At 42.9% G+C, this 27,344-nt stretch overlaps 1 protein-coding gene and 1 long non-coding RNA gene across 2 annotated transcripts in view; both read left to right on the forward strand.

The window, feature by feature from the left end:
* LOC138683546 (proprotein convertase subtilisin/kexin type 5-like) overlaps positions 1-27,344 on the forward strand; it is a 244,874-nt gene that overhangs the window by 79,661 nt on the left and 137,869 nt on the right. The window contains exons 4-5 of the mRNA XM_069775528.1: positions 9,695-9,838; positions 12,175-12,251. Of these exons, the coding sequence (XP_069631629.1) occupies positions 9,695-9,838; positions 12,175-12,251 (221 nt within the window). The remainder of the gene's footprint in view (positions 1-9,694; positions 9,839-12,174; positions 12,252-27,344) is intronic.
* Positions 16,065-26,244, forward strand: LOC138683556 (uncharacterized). The gene is made up of 2 exons (XR_011323061.1): positions 16,065-16,207; positions 26,195-26,244. It is a non-coding gene; the product is annotated as an uncharacterized lncRNA (long non-coding RNA).

Raw genomic sequence — 27,344 nt, forward strand, 5'->3', positions numbered from 1 at the left:
CAGCGCCAGCAATATCGGACAAACCGAGACTCCCTGGCTCCCATCCATGAGCTGATTCATCACCTAGAGAGCCAAGGAGTCATCAGCAAGACTCATTCACCTTTTAATAGTCCTATATGGCCAGTGCAAAAGTCTGATGGAGGGTGGAGGTTAACAGTAGATTATCGCGGCCTGAATGAAGTGACACCGCCACTGAGTGCTGCTGTACCAGACATGTTAGAGCTCCAACATGAACTGGCATCAAAGGCAGCCATGTGGTATGCTACAATTGATATTGCCAATGCGTTTTTCTCCATTCCTTTGGCAGCAGAGTGCAGGCCACAGTTTGCTTTCACGTGGAGAGGTGTCCAATACACCTGGAATCGACTGCCCCAGGGGTGGAAGCACAGTCCTACCATTTGTCACGGGCTAATCCAAACGGCACTGAAACAAGGCGATGCCCCTGAACATTTACAATACATAGATGACATCATCGTGTGGGGCAACGAGGCAGAAGAAGTGTTTGAGAAGGGAAAAAGAATAATTCAGATTCTTCTGAAAGCTGGTTTCGCCATAAAGAAAAGCAAGGTCAAGGCACCTGCACAGGAGATTCAGTTCTTGGGAATAAAATGGCAGGATGGACGCCGTCATGTCCCTATGGATGTGGTTAACAAGATAGCAACTATGTCTCCACCAGCTAACAAGAAAGAAACACAAGCTTTCCTAGGCCTTGTGGGGTTCTGGAGAATGCATATTCCAGGTTATAGTCAGCTTGTGAGCCCTCTCTATCGAGTAACGCGGAAAAAGAACTATTTTGAATGGGGCCCTGAACAACAACAAGCCTTTGAGCATATCAGACAGGAAATAGCTCGTGCAGTAGCTCTTGGGCCTGTCCCGACAGGACCAGATGTGCAAAATATACTCTACACTGCAGCTGGGGATCATGGTCTCACCTGGAGCCTGTGGCAGAAAACACCAGGAGAAACCTGAGGTCGACCATTAGGGTTTTGGAGCCGGGGGTACCGAGGATCAGAAGCCCACTACACCCCGACTGAAAAAGAGATACTAGCAGCATGTGAGGGGGTTCGAGCCGCTTCAGAAGTTGTTGGTACAGAAGCATATCTCCTCTTGGCACCACGATTGCCCGTGCTACACTGGATGTTCAAAGGAAACATCCCCTCTACACATCATGCAACCTGCGCTACATGGAGTAAGTGGATAGCATTGATAATGCAACGGGCTCGAATGGGGAAATCCAACCGCCCGGGAATTCTGGAAGAGATCATGGACTGGCCAGAAGGCAGAGATTTTGGAGCCTCGCCTGAGGAGGAGGCTCGTGCCCAAGAGGCACCACCATAGAATGAGATATCAGAAGACGAAATGTGTTATGCTTTGTTCACTGATAGATCCTGTCGTGTGGTAGGGAACCATCGGAAGTGGAAAGCTGCTGTGTGGAGTCCCACACTACAAGTCATTGAGGCCACTGAAGGAGAAGGCGAGTCAAGTTAGTTTGCAGAAGTGAAAGCCATCCAACTAGCCCTAGACATTGCTGAATGAGAAAAGTGGCCGGTACTCTACCTCTACGCCGACTCCTGGATGGTGGCTAATGCCCTATAGGGGTGGCTACAGCAGTGGAAGAAGACCAATTGGCAACGCAGGGGTAAACCCATCTGGGCAGCAGCATTGTGGCAGGACATTGCTGCCCGTGTAGAACACATGGCTCTAAAGGTACGTCATGTAGATGCTCACGTGCCCAAAAGCCGTGCCACTGAAGAACATTGAAACAATGAACAGGTAGACAAGGCTGCCAAAATAGAAGTAGCTCAGGTGGACCTGGACTGGGAGCGTAAGGGTGAGCTATTTGTAGCTCGATGGGCCCATGAGACATCGGGACATCTAGGGAGAGATGCAACATATAGGTGGGCTCGTGATCGAGGGGTGGACCTGACCATGGAGGCCATCACACAGGTCACTCATGAATGTGAAACGTGCTGCAATCAAATGAGCCACCAGAGTAAAGTCTCCCTGGAACAGAGGGCGGTGGCTGGGCTTTCGACATGGCGAGGACTGGCAAATTGACTACATTGGACCACTGCCACAAACATGCCAAGGGAAGCAGTACATACTCACCATGGTGGAAGCAACTACTGGTTGGCTAGAAACATATCCTGTAAACCATGCCACTGCCCGAAACACCATCTTAGGCCTCGAAAGGCAAATTTTATGGCGACACGGTACCCCAGAAAGAATTGAATCAGACAATGGGACTCATTTCCGAAATAACCTCATAAGCTCCTGGGCAAAGAAACACGGCATTGAGTGGGTGTACCACATACCCTATCACCCGCAAGCATCTGGGAAAATTGAGAGATATAATGGACTGTTGAAGACTATGTTGAGAGCGCTAGGCAATGGGACATGGAAGCATTGGGATACAAATTTAGCAGAAGCCACTTGGCTAGTTAACACCAGAGGATCTGCTAACCGTCCTGGTCCTGCCCAAACAAAACCCCTACATACTGTGGGAGGAGATAAGGTCCCCATAGTGCACATGGAGAAGTGGCTGGGGAAGGCAGTGTGGATTGCACCTCCCATGGGAAAAGGCAAACCCATTCGTGGGATTGTCTTTGCTCAGGGACCTGGGTGTACTTGGTGGGTAATGCGGAAGGATGGGGAGACCCAGTGTGTGCCTCAAGGACATTTGATTTTCGGGGAAAAATAATCTGTGATGTGAGTTGTATGTTGTAGGAAGTAATGTAGCAGGAATGACCTGAACTGCAGAGGAGTGAACTTCGCAAGGAACCAGACAAGTGCATCGGTGACCCAAACCAAGCCGGTGTTGGTGCCCAACGATCGAACATACTGCTTCTCCTGTCCTGACCACTCATCTTGATGGATGGGGCCCAAGTCATAACCTGTGTGTGAACATCTGGAGGAGTGGAAGAAGCCCATGGAATATCTATCTCTTAAAGGACAGGGGATAGTAATTAATAAGAATGTATAAATCTGTACGTTGGGTATAAAAGTGGTTTAAGTATGTAGTTTCAGTTGTAAGTGTTGGTAAGAAGGGATTTCAGTAATGAGAATTAAATACAGTGGCATGGTTAGAAGATATCTGTATTAAGTTATGTGGAACCTGAGCATGACGCAAATGGTATGGAATAAGTGGTGGAGATTGTATTGGGTCTGGCTGAGATGGAGTTAATTCTCCCCATAGCAGCCCTCATAGCACTGTGCTCTGCATCGGTAGCTAGAAAGGTGTTGATGATGACACACCAGTGTTTTGGCTACTGCTGAGCAGTGCTGGCACAGCATCAAGGCTGTCTCTCCAACATTTTTGCCCCCCCCTCAATGGCAGGCTGGGGCAGGGCAAGATCTTGGGAGGGGACATAGCCAGGACAGCTGACCTAAACTAACCAAACAGATATTCCATACCATATGACGTCAGCTCAGCTATAAAAGCTAAGTAAAGGGAGACGGAAGGGGGGCATTTTTGTCTTCTGGAGCAACCACTACGCGTACTGAAGCCCTGCTTCCCAGGAAGTGGCCAGACATCGCCTGCTGATGGGAAGTAGAGAATAACATCATTTGGTTTTCTTTGCTTTTTCGTGCGCGCAACCTTTGCTATCACTTTATTAAACTGTCCTTATCTTGACCCACGAGCCTTTTGTTATATTTTCTCCCCCCGTCCAGCTGAGGAGGGGGAGTGATAGAGCAGCTTTGGTGGGCACCTGGCATCCAACCAGGGTCAACCCACCACAGTGGGTTGAAGCCAGCTCAAGTCCGTTGCTCTCTTTGAAACTCTTTTGTTAGTTGTCTAGTTTTTATACTCTATGTTGGGCTGAGCCACATATTCATTCCCCCCATGCTGGTCTGGCTAACTCAGGGAGACATTCACAGTCTTTTAATGAACTCAGGGAGATGATACATTTACACCACCAGTTGATCCACTCAACTGACATAGCTGTTTATCTAAAACAAAGGTCACCCTCCCATCCCCTTATTGTTGAGATAAAGTCAGATTTCTTTGCAACAGCTGTGGCCAGTCACACCCTGCCTTATTCTCTGAGCTTCATGGGCACATCATGTGTCCCATCTCCTCTGAGCTTTCTTCCATTTTAGGGGATTTTTGGTCAGTCACACCAGATGAGCTAAGAATGCCAAATACCCCACATTACATTCCCTTCACAGAACAGGTAGATGATCTCTTTTTTTCTGATAGCTCCACAAAATGCTAGTATCTATTTCTTGGCCCTGTGTGCCCCTCTTCTCCCTGTTTGTGTTGATCAACGTCAATGCAGAGGCCCTTGACTGTCCTTCCTCTGTGTGCAATCTTGTACATTTCTCTGTCCTCTCCATGCTCACACCTTAGTAGCTGACACATCCCCCTGATGTAAAGAACACGACTGTAATCTGCATAGTTTGTGCCAAAGACCTTTTAATTACTATTCTGATGAAACCTGAAAGAGTTTTTTTCTTTTTTCTTTTTTTTCTTTTTTTCTTTTTTTTTTTTTTAATACTATAAAGGGACTAGTATTTCAGAGCTTTCATGGCACCAGAAGCATGTGTAATATTCAGCCAAATTAGTTCCAAGACCTGCCAACTCACATGATTGGTCTTTAAAATTATGTCATTCTGATTATTACCTTGTATTCATCTATTTGTTTGATATTGATAAGATCTTCAACTACTGCTAACTCAGGAAATCAATGATATGTACCTCATGAAGACTTACAGAGGGCATAATGTACACTTTCTGAGAGACTGCATGTCACAGGACTAGAAACTTCTGTTTCTATTCTGTTTTTTATAGACTAACAAGCATCACAAAATACAGAATTTTACAGTTGTTGTTTTAATTTGATTTTTTTAGCTCTGGAATCCCAAAAGATTTTGACCATTAATATGATTCCCGATTTCTCGGTTTAGTCATTCAATTTTATTATTGATCACTAGCTGGATACACCAAGCCTCAAACTACCAAAATTAGTGCAGCAGACACAAAACATTAAGATAATGATAATGACAATAAGCTGGTTTTTAGAGAGAATTTCACAAAATAGCTAAGACAATCCAAGCACGTCTGACATTGAATAGAATGTCAAAACAAAGAACCTTTCTAATTTCATGTCTGCTTTTTAATTGCAAAGGAGAGCTTCCAAATTGTCTGTCCAAAAGATGTCCAAGTGATTCTTTTGTTCTTTTACCCTTGTAAGACATGAATTTCAAGTAAGAGAAAAGCTTTGTATCTGAAATTTTCCTTATTATGCCCCTCTTCCTTCCTACAGGTCCTTCAAGAGTCTCTCAACCCTGCAGATGGTTCCTATTAAATACTAACTGTGGTATCATTAACATTTTCCAGTTAAACAGTCCGAAGACAAACATAATCCTTTAATTGCTTTTTAAAAACCTTAATCAAATTACTCTATGGAATTGGGTGAGGGGTTGTGTATTCCTTTTGATGGTATCCTCCATGCAATAGATGTAAACAATGTATGTTGAAACAGTGCTGGCTTACTGCAGTTTTCTAGTAATGGTACTAATGCAGGAAATTTCTGAATCACTTTATCTGCTGAGAGAGGGGGAAATTCCATAGACTAACCTTCTTTATACTATTCCTTTTAAAATTAAAAAACAACACTTCAAAGATTAATAGATCTAATAAAAACATTGCAACCCCACAGCTTCTATACATTAATATGACAAAGATTGTTTTTATTCTAAAAAGAGAAGACAGAAAAAATACATTGAAAATTAGTTAGATAATTCAGTAATTGCCCACTGATACAAAATTCAATCAATCTGAATCACTTAATTTTTATTATCATGACAGATGTTATATTATTTTTTATTTGGGTAACACTGTAAATCAAAACAGTGCCTACAAATTCATTGAAGAAAAGCCCTTTGCTAAGCAACTGACAATATAATTTGGACTGATGTTTAGGAAACAGCACATGGTTAAAGGAAAATAATAGAATGGAACTCAGTAGTGGAAAATTCCTGACAAGAAAGTATTTTGAAGGAAAGAGGAATTTAAAGTGACAGGAAAGAGAGCATATGGAACAGAACATCTATACCATATTATAAAGTATCTGAAGAGTAATTGTACTCCAAGATTTAAAGTGTTTCTCATAAAAGCCAAATCTTCTGACTGCTTTGAGAGCAATGTGAACAATCAAGTTAAAATAGAGAAAATCACAAACTACAGGGATACAAGATCTGATGTTGAACCAAAAAAACCTGGAATTTAAGTGGTAAAGGACAGTACTGGACAAGAAGAACAAGGCTGAGAGCAGGGAGGTAAGAGCATAGATAAAGAAGAAGTGAGAAGAGGAAGAATAGTAAGGAATAGAGGTAAAGAGAAAACATGCTATTTTTAATAGGACTTGAGAATAAATTATATATTGTAACAGTAAGAACTGAACCCTTCATCTGCTAATCAACTACTCACGTTTGGATGCATCTTCACTGCCTTTCCATTCTCTGTCCATATGTTACATATTCTGTGATCCAAAGTTATATGTGGGTATGCAGTTATGCCTGCTTTACCCCTGGAATTTCTTTTATACTGAAAGAGTCTGTTTAGACTGGCTTTCTGCCCAATCTTGGAGCAGAGCAAGGCAACTTGAATATCAATTTGATCCGTCACGTCTTTTGAGAGAATCAACAGAGCACTCAGTAAAGCGGCAGATATATATGATGTTTGTGTACATGCAGGTAGCAAAGCAGCTAATGAATTACACACACACACCCCCACACCCCCCACACCCTCCTGCTGCCACCACAAAAGCAGAAGTTCAGGTAAGGTAAGTGAGGGCAACTGGCTGTGCTGACATCATTAAGGGAAAAAGCAGAGAGCCAAAGAACTTGGAAGAGGATTAAAACCCATATATGTGCTCAGGCTGAGTGGTTTGACTGGCCTGTGAGCAGAACAGCTGGCTCATCCCCTAAGATGAGAGGACAAGACAGACAGCAAAGCAGCCAAAAGATTGATCAGCATTTCAGAGGAGGATGAAGGATCAGTGTAATGGTCTACCTAGTTGCACAGCTTGGTCAAGGCATGAGACAATAGTTAGGAATCAGAGTGATCCACTCCAGCTGACATAGATAAAGAGAAAGTACATATTGGATGAAAATGATGATAAGCAAGGACTTTCTACCTTGGTGTTGTGGGTTAGCCCCAGTGGGCAGCTAAGCACCACACAGCCACTTGCTCACTCCCCCACTCAGTGGGATGAGGGAGAGAATCAGAAGGATAAAAGTGAGAAAACTCATGGGTTGAGATAAGGACAGCTTAATAGGTAAAACAAAAGCTGTGTGTGCAAGCAAAGCAAAATAAGGAATTCATTCACTACTTCCCATCAGCATGCAGGTGTTTAGCCATCTCCAGGAAAGCAGGGCTCCATCACGCATAATGGTTACTTGGGAAGACAAGTGCCATCACTCCAAATGTTCCCCCTTCCTCCTCTTTTGCCCAGCTTTTATTGGTGAGTGTGATGTCATATGGTATGGTCAGTTGGGGTCAGCTGTCCCAGTTGTGTCCCCTCCCAACTTCTTGCACACCCCCAGCCTACTTGCTGGTGGGGCAGTCTGAGAAGCAGAAAAGGCCTTGACTCTGTGCAAACACTATTTAGCAATAACTAAAGCATCCCTATGTTATCAACACTGTTTTCATCACAAATCCAAAACATAGCCCCATACTAGCTACTATGAAGAAAATTAACTCTGTCCCAGCCAAAACCAATATTCTTGGTTTTGCCCTTAATCCAGCAGGAAAATATTTTTATTTTGTTGCTGACTTTGGAGCCACTTCTTCAGCATACAGGTGCCCCAAGAAATCTGATTGGAAGTCAGACCCAGGAATCCCAATTGCCCATTGCAGCTCTCTCTTGGATTTGCTCTGTAGTTGGGGGCATTTGCTTCTACTTCTCTGTCTCCATGTCTTCACACCAGAAAAATGTGAAGGATAACATTCATCTCTCTTGCAGGTGTTTTCTGATGCTTACTTCAGTAACACTTTTGAAAAATGCAAAGGGATATGAAAACACTACATATTGTTAACTCTGTTGCTTTACATTAGAAAGCCTCATGTCTACAACTGTTATATTCAGTGTACAGAGGGCGAGTTTAGAGTGTAATTAATTTCATAAAACCAGCAGTGCAAGCATTTCCAAGCAATATACAGAACAAAAAAATTAAGGTTGGCCTATACATTCCTTGGAACTGGTCCCTAAAGTCCTTCAAATGCCTTTGTATGTATATCTATATACATACATATATGTATAGGCAGACATACACAAGGGAAAGAGAGCAAGACTATATATTATGTACAGTATCTAATAATGTTAGGTAATGTTAGGTAATGTAAACAGCAAGGGACCATTCTTAAATCCTCTGGTTTGTATATGAAAGTATTGTGAATGGGAGAAAGAGGAGGAAAACACAATTTGACAGCAATCTGACCTCAGTTTGCACTGAACATGTCTAATAGTTGCCTTCAGTGTGCTTATGTTCAGGAGGACAGGGATGGACTAAGTCAAGGCAAAATGCATCTCTCAATGTATTTATACTCCTTACAATTTGTAGAGTGCTTAAACATTACACTGAGATAGGAGTAATGTTTAATGTTACTCTGGGGCAGAGGGAGTGAATGCCGAGCATGCTCATGTGGCTGCTGTTGCTATGATACAAGTTTCAAGTATTTATCTTTTTTTTCCATTTCTTTTTCCTCTCTCCCACTCTCTGCTTCCCCCCTTCCCCCCACCCCCTCTTTTTTACCTATTGCTCTGGTTGAGTGGAGGAGCTGGAGAAAAGCAGTGCTGATGAGGGGCTGGTTGGACTCACTTTACAGGGGATGGCTTTGCATGTTGATCAGAGTTGCTAATGGGGCATATGAATACCCAAGGTTCACATCTCATTGCAATGGCAAGCCAGATTTCTTCATATGGACTGGGTGCATTCGTGTCAAGGAAAGGGCTTTCAATTTTAATATACCCTAAACAAACTTTCTCCCCAACACCAGACTGGGTGTCTCAGAAAGTAGTTCCCCAGGCTGTTCTCAATGTAACTATCTACAATTCATCAGATACCTTAATCTGCAAGTTTTTCAGAATGTTGTTTTGGTTACAGGTTCTTGACTGCTGCTCACCTGCTGTTATTGCACAAAAACTGCCAAAAGCCGCCTTTAATAGATACAAAATAATCTGGATTAGTTTCCAGACATTCTCTAAAGAAGTTATACAACACATAAACTCCAAAAAGCAGGTTTTGTTTCCATGGCTGTTTCTGTACAGGCATTTGTCTACTTTTATCCACATATGATTTGTTTTCCTGAAGAAAAAAAATCAAACAATTCAAATGCACATTTTAAATGAGTGGGTTTGAGAGTCAGGAATAGATGCTTTATTTTACACAGGGCTTCTAGTGGTTCAGTGTGGCTGAACACTTCCCTTTTCTATTGCTTAACATTAAGAGTAATCTGAAAGAGAAATAAGCAGGTTTAGCAACTAACTGTCATTTAATTTGGAATTTCTTTTTAAATTATCCCTATATTTCTAAATGAAGATGTTGAACCTGTATAGTTGCTATTCAAGTCAATATGCTCGTCTGCTAATTTAAATGGTAATGTTAATGTGAATAGGCTAATATCTCAAACCCACACTGTTCAGTAATCTGCAACATCCAATACTTTTATCTCCTCTTCTCTCCTTAGCACTGCAGTGATAACACCAATCATTGCCAATCAGATATGAATATAGTAGGTGCTTGGAAGAAAGGCTACACTGGAAAGAATGTTGTGGTCACTATCCTGGATGATGGCATTGAAAGAAACCATCCAGACTTGATGCAAAATTATGTGAGTCTCTGCAATATTCCACATTTGCTGCTTTATTATTACCCTGCAATTAATTTTCTGCTCATAGAAAGACAATCATGTTCAAGTTACTGAAGGAGGAGGGAGGAGGGTTCATATTCCTCAAATAGTAACACCAATAGGAGGAAAACATTCTTCCAGGAGGAAAACAGACAGTTTTTGGTAATCAGTATTTTTTTAGTTAAAACTATATGCAGTCTTAATGTCTTTAATATATCTGTATGCCTTTCATAATTGAGTACATTTCTGAAGGGTTGGAACCAATTGTGTGATGTTCTTTCTCTTCTCTGTGATTATTTTACTTAATATCCTCACATCCTGAACACCCTGAGAAGTTAGGAATGGAATACACTGGTTTTGAGTTAATGCATGCAGCTCAAGTCCATTTTTGGTCAAAATGTTTAGCTAGCAAGACAGCAGCTCTTCTCAAAGACTGTAATTTTAAGCATATCCTCCCATGAATTTTATTTTTAATGTTTATTTTTATTTTTTGTCTTAATGCTAGAAATAAGATTAAAGGAAAAAGACATGACTTGTGAGTCACTCAGTTAAAAATGGGTGTAGAATATTTTGAGGTCTTTCTAGTAAATCTCTGTTAACTCCAGTGAGCCCCCTCCCTATTTGTAACAGGAGAACTGTATCCTTTGTTTACTGTGTCCTATGTTTCATGTAGCCTCAGAAGGTTTTTGTTTGATGTGGTTCATCACATTTAAATGATTGGTTTAATATACCTTTGAAGGATTGTGTAATGTGAGGAGAAGCTGCTTCTCTAGTGGATGATTTCTTGGTTTAGTGCCACACTTTGAAGCTGTTTAGAATGTTAGGGTTGTGCTTTGCTGGAGTGATTATTCCTGTGGTTCAGGAATAGGCATTACCTGAAAGCACATGACCTTAAGGACCTTATTATTTTTCTGAAATTAAATATGCAAGCTGTACATTCACACAAGGTAAGAAAACAAACAGATATGTTTGGGCTGAGTCAGATTGGTGAAGATAACACACACAAGGTATGTATATACCTTCAGGCCCATTACAGACATAGATCTTGTAAAAGGGCCTTGAACACAGGCTTTGTGCCAGGGAGCATATCGTCTTGACAGAGCATTCAAGAGATGAAGGTGACAGTACCAACATTAACAACCCATCAAAAGCTACAATGGTGTCCACAGTTCTAAAGCCATTTATTTAAAATTAGTCACACTTATATCTGTATCCTTCCCTATTGTGTGTGGAACTCAGCTTTGAAATACATTACTGCGTAAGCACAAATGACAGGATATTGACCTATTTATCAATGTATGCTTAGCTTGATCCTAATGCATGACACATCTTTCATTTTAAACTCTAAAGTCATTTAAACAAACCAAATACATTTTTGCCTCCTCATTGAATGATTGCAGGTGTCACTTCATCCCAGTACTGTCCTTCCACTCAATTCAAAGTAGCTATTTATTCCCTTACCACCTTCTCTCTCCTTTTCTTCATGCCAACAAGGAATTCCCCCAGGGCAATTCACATCGCTTGCTTGATGCCTTCTATATGATAGATTATTGCTGGTGTGGCTGCAAACAGGAATATTTGAGGTGGATGTGGAAACTGGCTTTGAACAAAGAAGAGATTAAGAAGAACTGCTTTCCATGTCAATATACCACACACTACCACATTAATTAAGAGGAACCCTACAAACCCACAGTTATTTGCTCTATAAACTATTTTCAGCTCTAAGAATCTCAGTAAATGTAAAATATGGAACAAAAATATGCAGATACTTTGCATATATTTGAACCCTCCCAGCCAATTAAGGGATGTTTAGAGAGACACTTTTTTTCCAAATGGGAATGTACTTTATGTTTCATTTCAAACTGTATTTTAATAAAAATATTATTAGGATAGTGATATTATTCTTTTTCATTGAAACAATGACTGAAATTTCAGTCATCATCTTGCAGATAATTTCTTGAATCTTGAAACATTTAGCAAAATCCGGATTTTAAGAATAAACACTCTTAATTTCTGAAAGTTTCTTAGAAGGAATATAGTCTTTTGGTTTAATGAAACACCTCTTTCTACTTCCTCACAGACATTGGAACTATGCTTTTTCAGGGCATTTATTATCTTACTCCCTTTTCAAAAAATAAAATATGTAAATCCTATAATTATTAAATATATAATCCTCTCCTAAAATATGCAATCATCATAAAACCACAGGAATGTTAGCCTAATTGCTCTCTTGTAGAAACCTGCTGAAGAATGTATAGGCCACATGAGTCAACAGCTAATTAATGAGCAACTGGTTTTCTTTCTCCTGTTGGCTACAGGATTCACAGGCCAGTTTTGATGTCAACGGAAATGATTTTGACCCTATGCCTCGGTATGACGCCAGCAATGAGAACAAGTAAGGCACTACGACATTCATGACGTTTTCAATTTAGTTCATCAAGTAGAATGCACCAATTCTGCTATGAAATTCTAGGAGTCTTGAATCTTCATAAAGCAGTAGGGATTTGCATTTAAAAACCCTGTAAAATATGTATTTATGTTACTCCCATGCACACTGCATGATACTTTGAATACATTTGGACTCATCTGAAAATGCATAAAAATTAGTTTGAGAGTTCCGGGCATGTGAAATGAACCATTTTTAATCCCTTTGAGATGCAGTAAAGGGTGAGTCTTACCTTTTTTTGATATCTCTGAGTTTTTGGGGGGTTTTATGTGTGAGAACTGACTTAGCTTCTGACTCTATTGAACTTTATAGATTTTGTGCTTTGAAGAAATACACAAGTTAATGGAGATTTTACTCTCTAGCCATTTATTTTAAACTAATGGAGATTTTACATGCAGAGGTTTCCTAGACACTGTATAAAAACCAGAAATAGCAATTCTTTCCGATTACAATGTCTGTGGCTGATGACTAGTTAGATATATCTGTATGAGTGATATATTACTCCTTCAGCAGAGCACAGCTTCCTGGTATTTGTCATTCCAACTCTGCTCTTCTTTGGATGTGTGTGGTAGGTTGACCCTGGCTGGGTGCCAGGTGCCCACCAAAGCCACTCTATCACTCCCCCTCCTCAGCTGGACGAGGGAGAGAAAATATAACAAAAGGCTCGTGGGTCAAGATAAGGACAGTTTAATAAAGTGAAAGCAAAGGAAAACAAATTATGTTATTCTCTACTATCCATCAGCAGGCAATGTCTGGCCACTTCCTGGGAAGCAGGGCTTCAGTACGCGTAGTGGTTGCTCCAGAAGACAAAAATGCCCCCCCCTTCCGTCTCCCTTTACTTAGCTTTTAAAGCTGAGCTGATGTCATATGGTATGGAATAACTGTTTGGTTAGTTTAGGTCAGCTGTCCTGGCTATGTCCCCTCCCAAGATCTTGCCCAGCCCCAGCCTGCCATTGAGGGAGGCGAAAATGTTGGAGAGACAGCCTTGATGCTGTGCCAGCACTGCTCAGCAGTAGCCAAAACACTGGTGTATTATCATCAACACCTTTCTAGCTACTGATGCAGAGCACAGCACTATGAGGGCTGCTATGGGGAGAATTAACTCCATCTCAGCCAGACCCAATGCAATGTGCTATGGTGAAGGCTGGGGGAAATGCTGGGAAGGACACCTTCCCTCAGGAAACAGGCTACCTTTCTGTCCCATTGGGTATTTAAGGGCAGTTTTTTATCAGTTACATATTCAAAATTGGCTCTTGGCATAAAGAAATTCCTTTCTGTGCAACTGCATGTATTAGAGGAAGGTAAATCCTACTATTTGTCAACATTCTGTCTGTACAATATGTTTTGTTGAGGTTTTGGGGAGAAGGCAAGGCGGTGATTACATGGTCAGCACAAAAGGGTTGCTCCACTCCTTACCTTGTGGTTGCTCATTCCTCCTCCTTTTCCCTAGCCTTTGTGCAGTTATTCAGAGTAAAGAAGTAATTGAATTGAAAACTGTGCTACCAACAACAGCAAAAAAATTCTTTTTCAGTCAGGTACCTCATTCAGCTCAGCTTGTGGTCAGAGGAGAGCTAGATAGGCACAAGAGAGGTGGGAAAAATGAAGCATGGCCTGAACCCGTCAGTGGCGGTGCCGACTTCAGAGAAATAAGATGACTGTATGACAATGCCCCAGATGCCTACAAAGGTGGTCCACAAAACTCAGTGTGATGGACAGGCAGTTGCCAGAAGTAGCTGTCAAGGAGTTTTGAGAAAAAATGTGACAGTCAGCCCCGGCCCTCTGACTGCTTCTCAGCTGAGCTTCCAGCTTGCATCAAGCTCATCCTTCTCTCCTGCTGCCCCCACTCTCCACTTTGGAAACACATCCTGGCTCATCTGTGTGAAGACACTACTGTCCTTGGAGTTGGGACATGGCCAGGGTACACTTGGAGGCTTTCCAATTTAAGTGCAAATTCAGGGATTCACCTCTACTGCGTTGTGAGGAGCCACCTATCTCCAGCTGTGAATGATGGCTGAATCTTTGTCTTTAACTGGGTACTGAAGCCATCGCTTTCTCACAAAGCATGTCCAGAGGAGTTTGTTTTCCATTTTATTGCTAGTTAGAGATTAATATAGGATATAAAACTGGACAGGTTAATTTCTCTCCTAGGGCTGGGGGATTCGAATTTTCCTACTCTACCTCCCAAGTGAATACTCTCATTGCCCAGTTCCCAAGGTCCTGAGGTGAGATGTGGTGTTGGGGACGGCAGATGCTGAGCTGTACTGAGCCTCCTCTGTGTTGTCAGGAGGTAAGACATCATTCTAGAGCCAACTTTTGGACACAGAGGTAACTTGGAGCATGATTTCAGTACAAGATTATTTGGCAGACTAACCTCTGCATAGAGGCTCAGTATTTCTGATTTGCAGATATACTGAGCCTGGTAAGCAGCACCTAAGTACCTTCAACTTTTGGGGTTGTAGCCCCTCCTTCCCTAATTCCCACTGGACTCAACAAGAATTAAATGACTTCATAGGCATTGAAAAGCCTTACTAGCATCCTGTCTATTTTTTTGTGTGTCCAAAATATCATCAGAAATCAGAATAGAATAGAATAGAATAGAATAGAATAGAATATTTTCAGTTGGAAGGGGCCTACAAGGATCATCTAGTCCAACTGCCTGACCACTTCAGGGCTGACCAAAACTTAAAGCATGTTATTGTCCAAATATCTCTTAAACACTGATAAGCTTGGGGCATCGACCACCTCTCTAGGAAGCCTGTTCCAGTGTTTGACCACCCTCTCGGTAAAGAAATGCTTCCTAATATCAGGTCTAAACCTCACCTGGCGCAGCTTTGAACCATTCCCACGCGTCCTATCACTGGATACCAGGGAGAAGAGATCAGCACCTCCCTCTCCACTTCCCCTCCTCAGGAAGCTGTAGAGAGCAATGAGGTCACCCCTCAGCCTCCTTTTCTCCAAACTAGACAAACCCAGTGTCCTCAGCTGCTCCTCATAGGACATGCCTTCCATCCTCGTCACCAGCTTTGCTGCCCTCCTCTGGACGCATTCAAGTACCTTAACATCCTTCTTAAATTGTGGGGCCCAGAACTGCACACAATACTCAAGGTGAGGCTGCACCAACACTAAATACAGAGGGATAATCACCTCTTTTGATCAGCTGGTTATACTGTGTTGAATGCATCCCAGAATGTTGTTTGCCCTCTTGGCTGCCAGGGCACACTGCTGACGCCTATTGAGCCTACTGCCAACCAGCACCCCCAGATCCCTTTCTGCAGGGCTGCTCTCCAGCCTCTCCTCTCCCAATTTATACTTGTGGCCAGCATTACTCTGTCCCAGGTGCAGAATCTGGAATTTGTTCTTCTTAAATTTCATGCCACTGATGATTGCCCAATGCTCCAATCTATCTAGATCCCTCTGCAAGGCATCTCATCCCTCAAGAGACACAACAGCTCCTCCCAGTTTGGTATCATCAGCAAACTTGCTAAGGGTGCATTCAACTCCTGCATCCAGATCATTGATAAATATATTGAACAGAACTGGCCCTAGAATTGAGCCCTGAGGAACACCGCTGGTGACCGGTCGCCAGCCAGATGTAGCCCCATTCACTACAACACTTTGAGCCCTGCCATTCAGCCAGTTCTTCACCCAGTGGACTATGAACATGCTCATCTCACAGTTGGACAACTTGTCCAGAAGGATGCTGTGAGGGACAGCATCAAAAGCCTTACTAAAATCCAGAAAAACTACATCCACTGCCTTCCCTTCACCCACTACGCAGGTGACTGTGGTGGGTTGACCCTGGTTGGATGCCAGGTGCCCACCAAAGCCGCTCTATCACTCCCCCTCCTCAGCTGGACGGGGGGGGAGAAAATATAACAAAAGGCTCGTGGGTCAAGATAAGGACAGTTTAATAAACTGAAAGCAAAGGAAAACAAATTATGTTATTCTCTACTATCCATCAGCAGGCAATGTCTGGCCACTTCCTGGGAAGCAGGGCTTCAGTACGCGTAGTGGTTGCTCCAGAAGACAAAAATGCCCCCCTTCCGTCTCCCTTTACTTAGCTTTTATATCTGAGCTGACGTCATATTGTCGTGGTTTAACCCCAGCCAGCAACTAAGCACCACGCAGCCGCTCACTCACTCCCCCCCATCCAGTGGGATGGGGGAGAAAATCAGGAAAAGAAGTAAAACTCCTGGGTTGAGATAAGAACGATTTAATAGAACAGAAAAGAAGAGACTAATAATGATAATGATAACACTAATAAAATGACAACAGTAGTAATAAAAGGATTGAAATGTACAAATGATGCGCAGGGCAATTGCTCACCACCCGCCGACCGACACCCAGCCAGTCCCCAAGCGGCGAATCCCTGCCCCCCCACTTCCCAGTTCCTAAACTAGATGGGATGTCGCATGGTATGGAATACACTGTTGGCCAGTTTGGGTCAGGTGCCCTGGCTGGGCATGAGAAGCTGAAAAATCCTTGACTCTAGTCTAAACACTACTGAGCAACAACTGAAAACATCAGTGTTATCAACATTCTTCACATACTGAACTCAAAACATAGCACTGTACCAGCTACTAGGAAGACAGTTAACTCTATCCCAGCTGAAACCAGGACACATATGGTATGGAATATCTGTTTGGTTGGTTTAGGTCAGCTGTCCTGGTTATGTCCCCTCCCAAGATCTTGCCCTGCCCCAGCCTGCCATTGAGCGGGGGGCACAAAATGTTGGAGAGACAGCCTTGATGCTGTGCCAGCACTGCTCAGCAGTAGCCAAAACACTGGTGTGCTATCAACACCTTTCTAGCTACTGATTCAGAGCACAGCGCTATGAGGGCTGCTATGGGGAGTATTAACTCCATCTCAGCCAGACCTAATACAGTGACCTTATCATAGAAGGATATCAAATTGGTTAAACAGGACTTTCCCTTCGTGAACCCATGTTGGCTGTGCCTGATGATTGCATTGTCCTTTAAATGCCTTTCAATAGCACCCAGTATGATCTTCTCCATATTTTTTCCAGGAACCAAGGTTAGAGGAACAGGTCTGTAGTTTCCTGGGTCTTCCCTCACACCCTTCTTGTAAATTGGAATAACGTTGGCTAGCTTCCAGTCAGCAGGGACTTCCCCAGACTCCCAAGACCTTTGGTAGATGATCGAGAGGGGTCCTGCTGTAATATCCGTTAGCTCCTTCAGTACTCTGGGATGAATCCCATCCGGTCCCATGGACTTGTGAACATTCAGCTGATACAACTGGCCTCTTACAGTTTCAGTGTCCACAAATGGAAAGGCACTGTTCCCTCAGTCATGGTACTCTAACTCAGGGATTTCTGATTATCCAGTATATGTGATCATTTGGCACTAGATATCTCAAGTTGTGCCTGAAGGTTGAGGTAACCACAACAATTTTGAAAGCCATACTTTACAATGTAAGACTTTGTAATGTGCAAGATCAATTGACTCCTGCTTCCTGCTATAGCAACTGGACAACACTGCATAATGGCAACTTGTATCTTCCAGTAAACATAGGACATACAAATGCACTATTGTTTCATGAAATGATCTAGTTTATTCTGCCTCACTTTATAAACCATATTTAAGGAGTCGAATGATAGAAAGTAAAAAGAAATGCTGTAAAAATAAGCAGGTTGCCCAGAGAGGTTATAGATGCCCCATCCCTGGAAACATTCAAGGTCAGGTTGGACAGGGCTTTGAGCAACATGATCTAGTTGAAGATGTCCCTGCTCATTGCAGGGGGGGTTGGAATAGGTGACCTTTAAAGGTCCCTTCCAACCCAAACTATTCTATGATTCTATGATTCTATGTTAGGTGTTTCTGTGCAGGTTTACACACAGCTACGAAACATCAGGGCACTGCATCTGTTTGCTAGCATTTTACTTTTAATTAGTAGTTGTGGTGGGTTGACCTTGGCTGGCTGCCAGGTGCCCACCAAGCTGCTCTATCACTTCCCTCCTCAGCAGAACAGGAGGGGAGAAAATAAGACGAAAAAGAACTCGTGGGTCAAAATAAAGACAAGCTAAGGCTGCATGCGGAAGCAAAGGAAAACAAAAGATTTATTCTGTACTTCCCATCAGCAGGCGATGTCCAGCCACTTCCCAAGTGGCTCCGAAAGACAAACGCCATAATAACGAATCCCCACCCCCCCTTTCTCTTTGCTTTTATTGCTGAGCACAACGTCATATGGTATGGAATATCCCTTTGGTCAGTTTAGGCCAGCTGTCCAGGCTATGTCCCCTCCCAACCTCTTGCCCAACCCCAGCCTATTGGGCTTTGGCAGGGGGGTGAGGGGTTTGAGAGACAGCCTTGATGCTGTGCGAGCACTGCTCAGCAATAGCTAAAACACTGGTGTGTTATCAACACCTTTCTAGCTACCAATGCAGAGCACAGCACTATGAGGGCTGCTATGGGGAAAGTTAACTCCATCCCAGCCAGACCCAACAGTGAAGGCTTTCCATTGCTGAGGCTTATTAGTGAGGAAAAAAGGAACGAGAAAGAATTAACTGTGGGTTTGTGAAGAGACTGTAGATAACCAGCGTGGCACTTTCTGAAAATGTATTTTTAAAGTTTTAAATTAAATATTCTATTAGTTAAAGAGAATAGGATGTCAGAGAGAAACATTAATCTTTCAAGCCTTGTAGTGAAAACCAGAGTGGGACGATAGCATCTTTAACCACTATGGTATGTAGGAGTCCTGCCAGAAGTTTACTTTGTTTTGTACAAATTGGCAGCAAATCTTGAAGCTTGTAAATGGTACCGGCTTATTCTAGAGCTTTCTTTTGCTCAGAGGCTAAAGACAACAGTCAACTGTGGATGAAGTCATTCTGCTATGCAAATCATCTTGTTTTGGTTTACTGATGAGTGTTGCTGCTTAATTCTTTTTCTGTTATTTCACTGTTACCTGTAAACATCTATGTTGAAAGAACTGCATTATTAGTCACAGGGCCAACATTATGACATTATTTTCAGTGGCAGACCAATACATGCAATGCAATTTGTTATTACTTTCTTTTGTCAGTCATATCAATGTAGTTGCTCAATAAAATGCCAAAGGCTTAATTTTCTTCCAACAGTGACAAGCTGCTTGTTTACACAAGCTGCTTATCTTGAAGATCTCTAATATGTCCTAAGTCATTTAATCAGAACAGATATTAGATATTTGACAGGCAGATCCTTTTCTTCTGCTTCCTGGATGTTCAATAAAGTCAAAAGCTCCTTTGACTTTGCCGTGTCACTCTTGATAGTGGATATCTGAAGAAGAGAGCCCAGTAACAGCCAGGGAGCGTGAAGTGTCACATTGCTGGCTTGAAAGATCATGTCAAAAAAAGTTCCCCTTGTAGTAGTGTGATAGAAAGGAACACTGACAACTGGGGATATCTGTCTATACAGTTTATGCATTTTGATTGCCAGTATGCAGCTGTTGCTACTCCTTTGAAATTGGCTGTATCATGTATTGAAGACGACAGTGAAGGGAAGATAAGCTGGGTTGAGAAGCACTGCTGTACCATCTTCTGTCCTTGTATGCTGTTACCCAATGAACATGCCTCTCCTTCTCTGGCTGTACCTCAGGGGTAATCTTCATAAATCCTTTGTTTCTCTCAGGGAAGGACTGAGAGACTTGATCCACATCTGTAAACTTTTTTGAGAGGAAAACTTTCTTTCCTTGAAAGAAAAATGTAGAAACATTGTGCATGAAGTCCCACCACATAGTGCATTTGATTATATTTTACTTTTATTCTAAAACAGGTTTTTAACCTATGGGAAGAGATAAAAAGGTTTGCACTAAAACATTACAGAAAACAAGCAACATTTTTATGTTTTTGAATTCTCATGCCTTTGCCTCAAAATAAAAACGTGTTCATTTGAAACTTTTTGAGAAATTGTAAGTGGGACCCCAGAATTGAAGGTAACTGGGGACAGTTAGCTGGGATAGAGGAGATGCAGTCTTTGTCAGGCTGATTCACTGATCCCCAACAAGCACCCTCTTCACTGGTATCTATAGTCAGTCCCTTGTGAGAGCTTTTCATTTTGACAAGACAATGAAAAATTTATTGGACTACAGGGCTTGATTCAGTAGCCTTTTGATCCAGGTTCCAACTTCAATAGTAGAAATCATCCTAATGAAAGTTTTGTCAAACTGCCCAAAATTGTCTTTTTAATAAACTCTTCTAGTCTGCTCATTATATTATTGCACTGCATTACACAATCCCCTCCAAAATGCACAAGTGGTTTGAGTTATATCTTTCTGAGAGCCAAAGGAAAGACATTTCTCTGAGTAGTCATTGAAATTGAAAGAAGTCAAACAACAGAGGAATAAACAAAACCAAAGTTCAGCCAGAATTCCATTTGTTCACAGAAGAAAAAAGATGTCCTTTTTCATTACCTTATATTGGTTGCTGAGCGGTAGATCTCACTGAATACTTGGTGTTTGAGGAGCAGCACTCTTCATTTTTAGAATGTATAAAACTCTCATGTTCTCAAATGTTTAACCATGACACTACAGGAAAGCTTTTTCCCTGTTTCTTCCCTGTTGCCCCTTGAATCTATTTCTCATTCCAGAAATGCCCTCTTACCAACACTTACAACTTACACTACATACTTAAACCATCTTTATAACCAAGATATGGATTTATACATTCTCATTAACTACTATTCCCTGTCCCTTAACAGATAGATATATATCATTTCCCCATTCCATGGGCTTCTGCCACTCCCCCAAATGTTCATAAGAACAGGCTATGACTTGGGCCCCATCTGTCAAGATGGACGCTCAGGACAGGAGAAGCAGCATGTTCATTTGTTGGGAGCCAACACCAGCTTGAGTTGCCTGGTTCCCACAAGTTTTCTTACTTTTGCTCTTCCTATTCTCTCCTCCTATGAGTAAGTGAGCAACTGTGTGGTGCTTAGCTGCCAGCTGGGGTCAACCCACCACAACCAGTAACAAAAACCTTCATAAAATGCAATTCAGGGAATAAAACAGGACTTTGTAGTATCACTTTGGGTAATATTTCCCAATGCTTTCAATGTAGCCATGTAAGCTACGTAAGCCATGGTGCACTGTGCATTTTCTTTACAGAGCGACTACTTCACTGAGTGTGTTGAAGTCACAGGATTGCACACAGGTCTGCCTTCACGTTAGCATGTCTGGGCTTCTGTCTGCCAAATGGTGACAGCTGAATATTCACAACAGACATTTATGTAGTTGGGGTTTTTTAAGAACACAGAAAAGCAAATAAAGGAGGCATTTCACTTGGTAGGTTTTCTAAGCTCCGCTGAGTTACTACAAATTGCCACTAATGTGCAACTTACATTACATATACCTTTGGCAAGCTAGCCCTGTTTCCCACTCATATTTTACAGCCCCCTTCTCTCCCTGTAGGCTTTAAGGAGCTCCATCAAAGCAGAGACCTCACCTGCATGTACCACACTGCCATAATAATCCCTTTGCCCCTTAAAGGATCTGCTGGAAATGAGCTCAAAGTTCAGAGAGAGAGAGAGCGCGCCAGTCCAAATTGCATCAAGTAGATGCTAATGTGGTACTCTGAAATATCCTTTAGAAGGATATTAGCAGATATTAGAAGATCCTACTGAAGCAGGAATTAACACAGAAACAAATGCATAACACAAAATATTATATAGGAGCTTCTTAAACTCTTGAGTAAAAATGCTAAAGCTTTTCCTGAAATAAACACAGAATTGTTTAGGTTGGAAGGGACCTCATGAGATCATCTAGTCCATCCACCCCCCTCCCCTGCTCAAGCAGAGTCAGCTAGAGCAGGTTGCTCAGGATCATGTCCAGACAGCTTTTGAATATCTCCACAGATGGAGACTCCACAACCTCTTTGGGCAGTCTGTCCCAGTGTTTGACCAGCCTCACAGTAAAAAAGTGTTTTCTTGTGTTCAGATGGAATTTCGTGGGTTTTAATTTGTGCCCATTGCCTCTTCTCCTGTCAGTGGGCACTACAAGAAGAGTCTGGCTCCCTCATCTTCATTCCCTCCTATCAGGTATTTATATACATTGATAAGATCCTCCTGAGCCTTCTCTTCTCCAGGCTGAAGAGTCCCAGTTCTCTCAGCCTCTCCCTGTATGAAAGATGCTCCAGTCCCCTAATCATCTTAGTGGCCCTGCGCTGGACTTTCTCCAGTAAGTCCACATCTTTCTTGGACTAAGGAACACACTACAGATAATTGAGAGTGACAATGACATTGCAATGACAGTGACAATGACAGTGCAATGACATCGACAATGACAGTGTAATGACATCACTTTCCCATCTTCCATCCCAAAGGCAAAACATAGAGTTTGGGATGAAGAGACAGTGGATTTATAAAATTCATGGTAGTGCTCTAAGCAACATCATGCAAAGCTATCACACCTTTTTTCTACTCCCCCCATTGTTGCGGAATAACCAGAATGCAATTTTGATCAGGTCAGAACAGAAGCAGTTTCTTACTATAGCTGTAGGAGAGAACACAGAGCAGCAGAGGGACAGACTGCTGATAAGGACTCTGCCCAAATGAGGCAGTAACAGAGTTTATATACCTTTGGGTTATACTAGTCCTTCATCAAACTGTGACAGATAAGCAGGATATGGTAAATAACAACAGTGACCAGAATTCTTCAGATAAGGAGGCTCTAGACAGTCAGATAAGGAAGCCTTAGGCAGTACATCCCTTCACAAATAATTCACTCTTTTGTTAATTAAATTGTGCAAGACCATTAGCTGCAAATGTTTCTTAACTAATGAGGCCTACAAAGGCCTATGAGATCTTAACTACTTTGCTTCCACACCACCTATTCCACACTTATTCTCTAGATGCTGGTTTTGGCATATGCAATAAAACTTGTAATTTCTGGAACGTACATTTTATTTTATAATTGTGGCACTTGATGGGGAAAGTAGGACTGACAACCTACTATTTTATCTTTTTTACTGGCTGATAATTTCAATCAGTAAAACTCCAACATCTGTTTCTGTAATAAAAAGTCAGCAAGAACAATGTAAGTAATTTTTCACCTTCATATTTCCAGTGCTTTAAAAGGCGGATCACCTACACTCATGGTTCTGGTCCTGAAATAGATCATAGTAGCTGAATTGATGCTATGGAACAAGATTAATATCTACAACTGTCCAAAGGCCAATAGAGCATGCAATAAATGAAGAATCTCTTGGCTTTCCGTCCCTCTCAGGTAGCCAGATTGTACAGGGTGGAGTTTGTGAAAGCACTGGGTATAACTTGGCAGAAAAAAAAATGCTTTCAGTTTAAGAAGACAACATGTTAATGCTGTAGTAGTATTATTTGAGGTATTCCTCATGTGGAAATTACAATCTTCAGCTAGAAGGCCCATTTAAAAATGGAAATCCCACCATAATCCATCATAATTTAAAATGCAGTTATCATTTGCTGCTGTAATCTAAAATATTTTTGTGGAAGCAAAAAAAAATGCAAAGAATAGCTACTGGCCTCAGTAGGTGCTTAACTCAGTGACACATTTGTTCTGCTCCTACAAGGAACTGCCTACAGCATTCCCCCTATTCCAGCAAGGGTCTGATTTGGCCCCCTACAAGATGCATTTTTGTATTGAGCAGTAACTAATATGCAGGCGGAAAAGACAGCGAAGGCCTGGTCCTAGGAGAGCACTGCAATGTTGTTTGGTATCTGAACTTCAAAACGTTCCAGTTAAAACTTACTTATCTCTTTTCCTTTTAACTGTTTCCTCCAGCTCCTTCCTCCACAGCTTTGAGCTAGCCTCAACGACATCCTCCAGTTGTTTTAACCTGTAACATCACTCTGCAGAACATGGAAGTGTTGACACACTTATAAAGCAGTAGTTCAATAAAGCAGTTGATTTTTACATTGCTTACATGCCTTGGTACTTAGCAATTTAACCCAATGCCATCCCAGCTCACACACTGCAATCACAAACCTGCTTTGTTGGAGCAGTCTAAAGTAGCATAAAGTAGACTTATAACTGCAGCATCAGGGCAACTGCCTACTTCTGCCACCTCATGACAGGAGTAGCAGCCTCTTATCTCGCCACAGCTGGTTTGCTAAAGCCCTTCAATTGCTGAGATGTAAAATTTGGCCATTACATCTCATGTCATAAGTGATTCCTTTTGGTTATTTTTAATTCAGGGCCCAGTTTGCTGCTTGGCCCCACAAGAAGCTGTATGGTACAACTGGGGAGGGGTGGAAGGGAGAATTGGAATCACTTAAAAAATCTCAAAGAAAAAAAATCTCCCCTCAAGGACTGCTGAGGTACAGGCATGTGTGGTGGGTTGACCTTGGCTGGATGCCAGACTGTAACCCAGCCACTCTCTCACTCCTCTCCTCAACAGGACAGAGGGAGAATATAAGATTAAAAAAGCCTCGTGGGTCAAGATAATGGCAGTTTAATAAGAAAAGCAAAAGCTGTGCACACAAGCAAAGCAAAAAGAGGAATTCATTCTCTATTTCCCATTAACAGGCAGATGTCCAACCACTTCCTAGGAAGCAGGGCCTCAGTACACATAACGATTGCTTGGAAAGACAAACACCATAACCACAAATGTCCCTGCACCCTCCCCCTTTCCCTCAGCTTTTATTGCTGAGCACAACATCATATGGTATGGAATATCCCTTTGGTCACTTTGGGTCAGTTGTCCTGGCTATGTCCCCTCCCAAGCTCTTGCTCACCCCCAGACTACTGGCCTCTGAGCAGGGGAATTGGAGAGAAAGCCCTGACACTGTGCAAGCACTGTTCAGCAACAGCCAAAATGTTGGTGTGTTATCAACACTGTTTTAGTCACAAACCTAAAACGGCACCATATGGGCTGCTGTTATGGGTTTGTGTGGCGGTTTTTTTGGTAGCGGGGCAGGGGCCGCAGGGGTGGCTCCTGTGAGAAGCTGCTAGAAGCTCCCCCAGCTCCAAGTCGGACCCGCCTCTGGCCCAGGCCGAGCCCATCAGTGACAGTGGTAGCGCCCCTGGGAGAACAGATTTAAGAAGGGGAACCTGCAGTGAGTAGGGGGATTGGAGTGTGAGAGGAACACCTATGCGGATATCAGTGAGGAAGGAGGGGGACCATGAGCGCCAGCGGAGGTGATGCCTCTGCAGCCCGTGGTGAGACGGCAGGCTGTCGTCCCCGCCCCCAGCCCATGGAGGAGAACGGTGGAGCAGAGGCTCCCGAAGATGGCCGTGAATCCATGGGAAAGCCGGCGCTGGAGCAGTTTGTGACTGAGGATCAGCCCGTGGAAAGGACTCACGTTGGAGAAGTTTGTGAAGGACTGTCTCCCGTGGGAGGGACCCCACGGTGGAGCAGGGGATGAGTGAGGAGTCCTCCCCCTGAGGAGGAAGGAGCGGCAGAGACAACGTGTGGCAAACTGACTGCAACCCCCATTCTCTGTCCCCCTGCGCTGCCAGGGGGAGGAGGTAGAGAGAACCAGGAGTGGAGTTGAGCTGGGAAGGAGGGAGGGGTGGGGGGAAGGTGTTCCAAGGTTTGGTTTTACTTCTCAGTATCCTTGTTTTGTTTTGATTTGTAGTAAATTAAATTGATTTTGTTTCTTCCCCAAGTTGAGCCTGTCTTTTGCCCGTGATCTTAAGTGGTGAGTGATCCCTCCCTGTCCTTGTCTCGACCCACGAGCCTGCCTTTATGTTTTCTCCTCATCCCACTGTGGCTGGGGTAGGGGGGGAGGGAGCGAGCGGCTGCGTGGTGCTTTGTTACCGGTTGGGCTTAAACCACGACAGCTGCTAAGAAGAAAGTTAACTCCGTGTGGTGGGTTGCCTCTGGCTGGATGCCATGTGCCCACCAAAGCTGCTCTATCACTCCCCCTCCTCAACCGGACAGGAGAGAGAAAATATAACAAAAGGCTCGTGGGTCGAGATAAGGACAGTTTAATAAAGTGAAAGCAAAGGTCACGTGCAAAACCAAAGGAAAACAAAAGAATTTATTCTCTCCTTCCCATCAGCAGGCGATGTCTGGCCACTTCCTGGGAAGCAGGGCTTCAGTACGCGTAGTGGTTGCTTCGGAAGACAAATGTAAATAACGAATGCCCCCCCTTCCATCTCCCTTCACTTAGCTTTTATAGCTGAGCTGAAGTCATGTGGTATGGAATATCCATTTGGTCACTTTGGGTCAGCTGTCCTGGTTATGTCCCCTCCCAAGATCTTGCCCAGCCCCAGCTGGCTGGTGAGCAGGGGGAAATGTTGGAGAGACAGCCTTGATGCTGTGCCAGCACTGCTCAGCAGTAGCCAAAACACTGGTGTGTTATCAACACTTTCTAGCTACCAATGCAGAGCACAGCGCTATGGGGGCTGCTATGGGGAAAATTAACTCCATCTCAGCCAGACCCAATACAATTCCACCTCTTATTCCATACCATTTGCGTCATGCTCAGGTCCCACATAATTTAATACACATATATCTTCTAACCATACCATTGTATTTAATTCTCATTACTGAAATCCCTTCTTACCAACACTTACAACTGAAACTACATACCTAAACCACCTTATACCCAACGTACAGATTTATATGTTCTTATTAACTACTATCCCCTGTACTTTAACAGATAAATATTCCATGGGCTTCTTCCATTCCTCCAGATGTTCACACACAGGCTATGACTTGGGCCCCATCCATCAAGATGAGTGGTCAGGACAGGAGAAGCAGTATGTTTGATTGTTGGGCACAAACACCGGCTTGGTTCGGGTCACTGTTGCACTCATCCGGTTCCTTGCGAAGCTCAGTCTTGGTCAGTTCAGGTAGTTCCTGCTACGTTACTTCCTACATCGTAGAACTCGCATCACAGATTATTTTTCCCCGAAAATCAAATGTCCTTGAGGCACACACTGGGTCTCCCCATCCTTCCGCGTTACCCACCAAGTACACCCAGGGCTTCGAGCAAAAGCAATCTTGTGGATGGGTTTGTCTCTGCTTGAGGCAGGACTAACCCAGACTGTCTTCCCTAAACAATCTTCATGCGCACTACAGGGACTTTATCTCCTTCTACAGTATGTGGAAGTCTTGGTTGGGAGGGGCCA

This window comes from Haliaeetus albicilla, chromosome W, assembly GCF_947461875.1.
Source record: "Haliaeetus albicilla chromosome W, bHalAlb1.1, whole genome shotgun sequence".
Classification (NCBI taxonomy): domain Eukaryota; kingdom Metazoa; phylum Chordata; class Aves; order Accipitriformes; family Accipitridae; genus Haliaeetus; species Haliaeetus albicilla.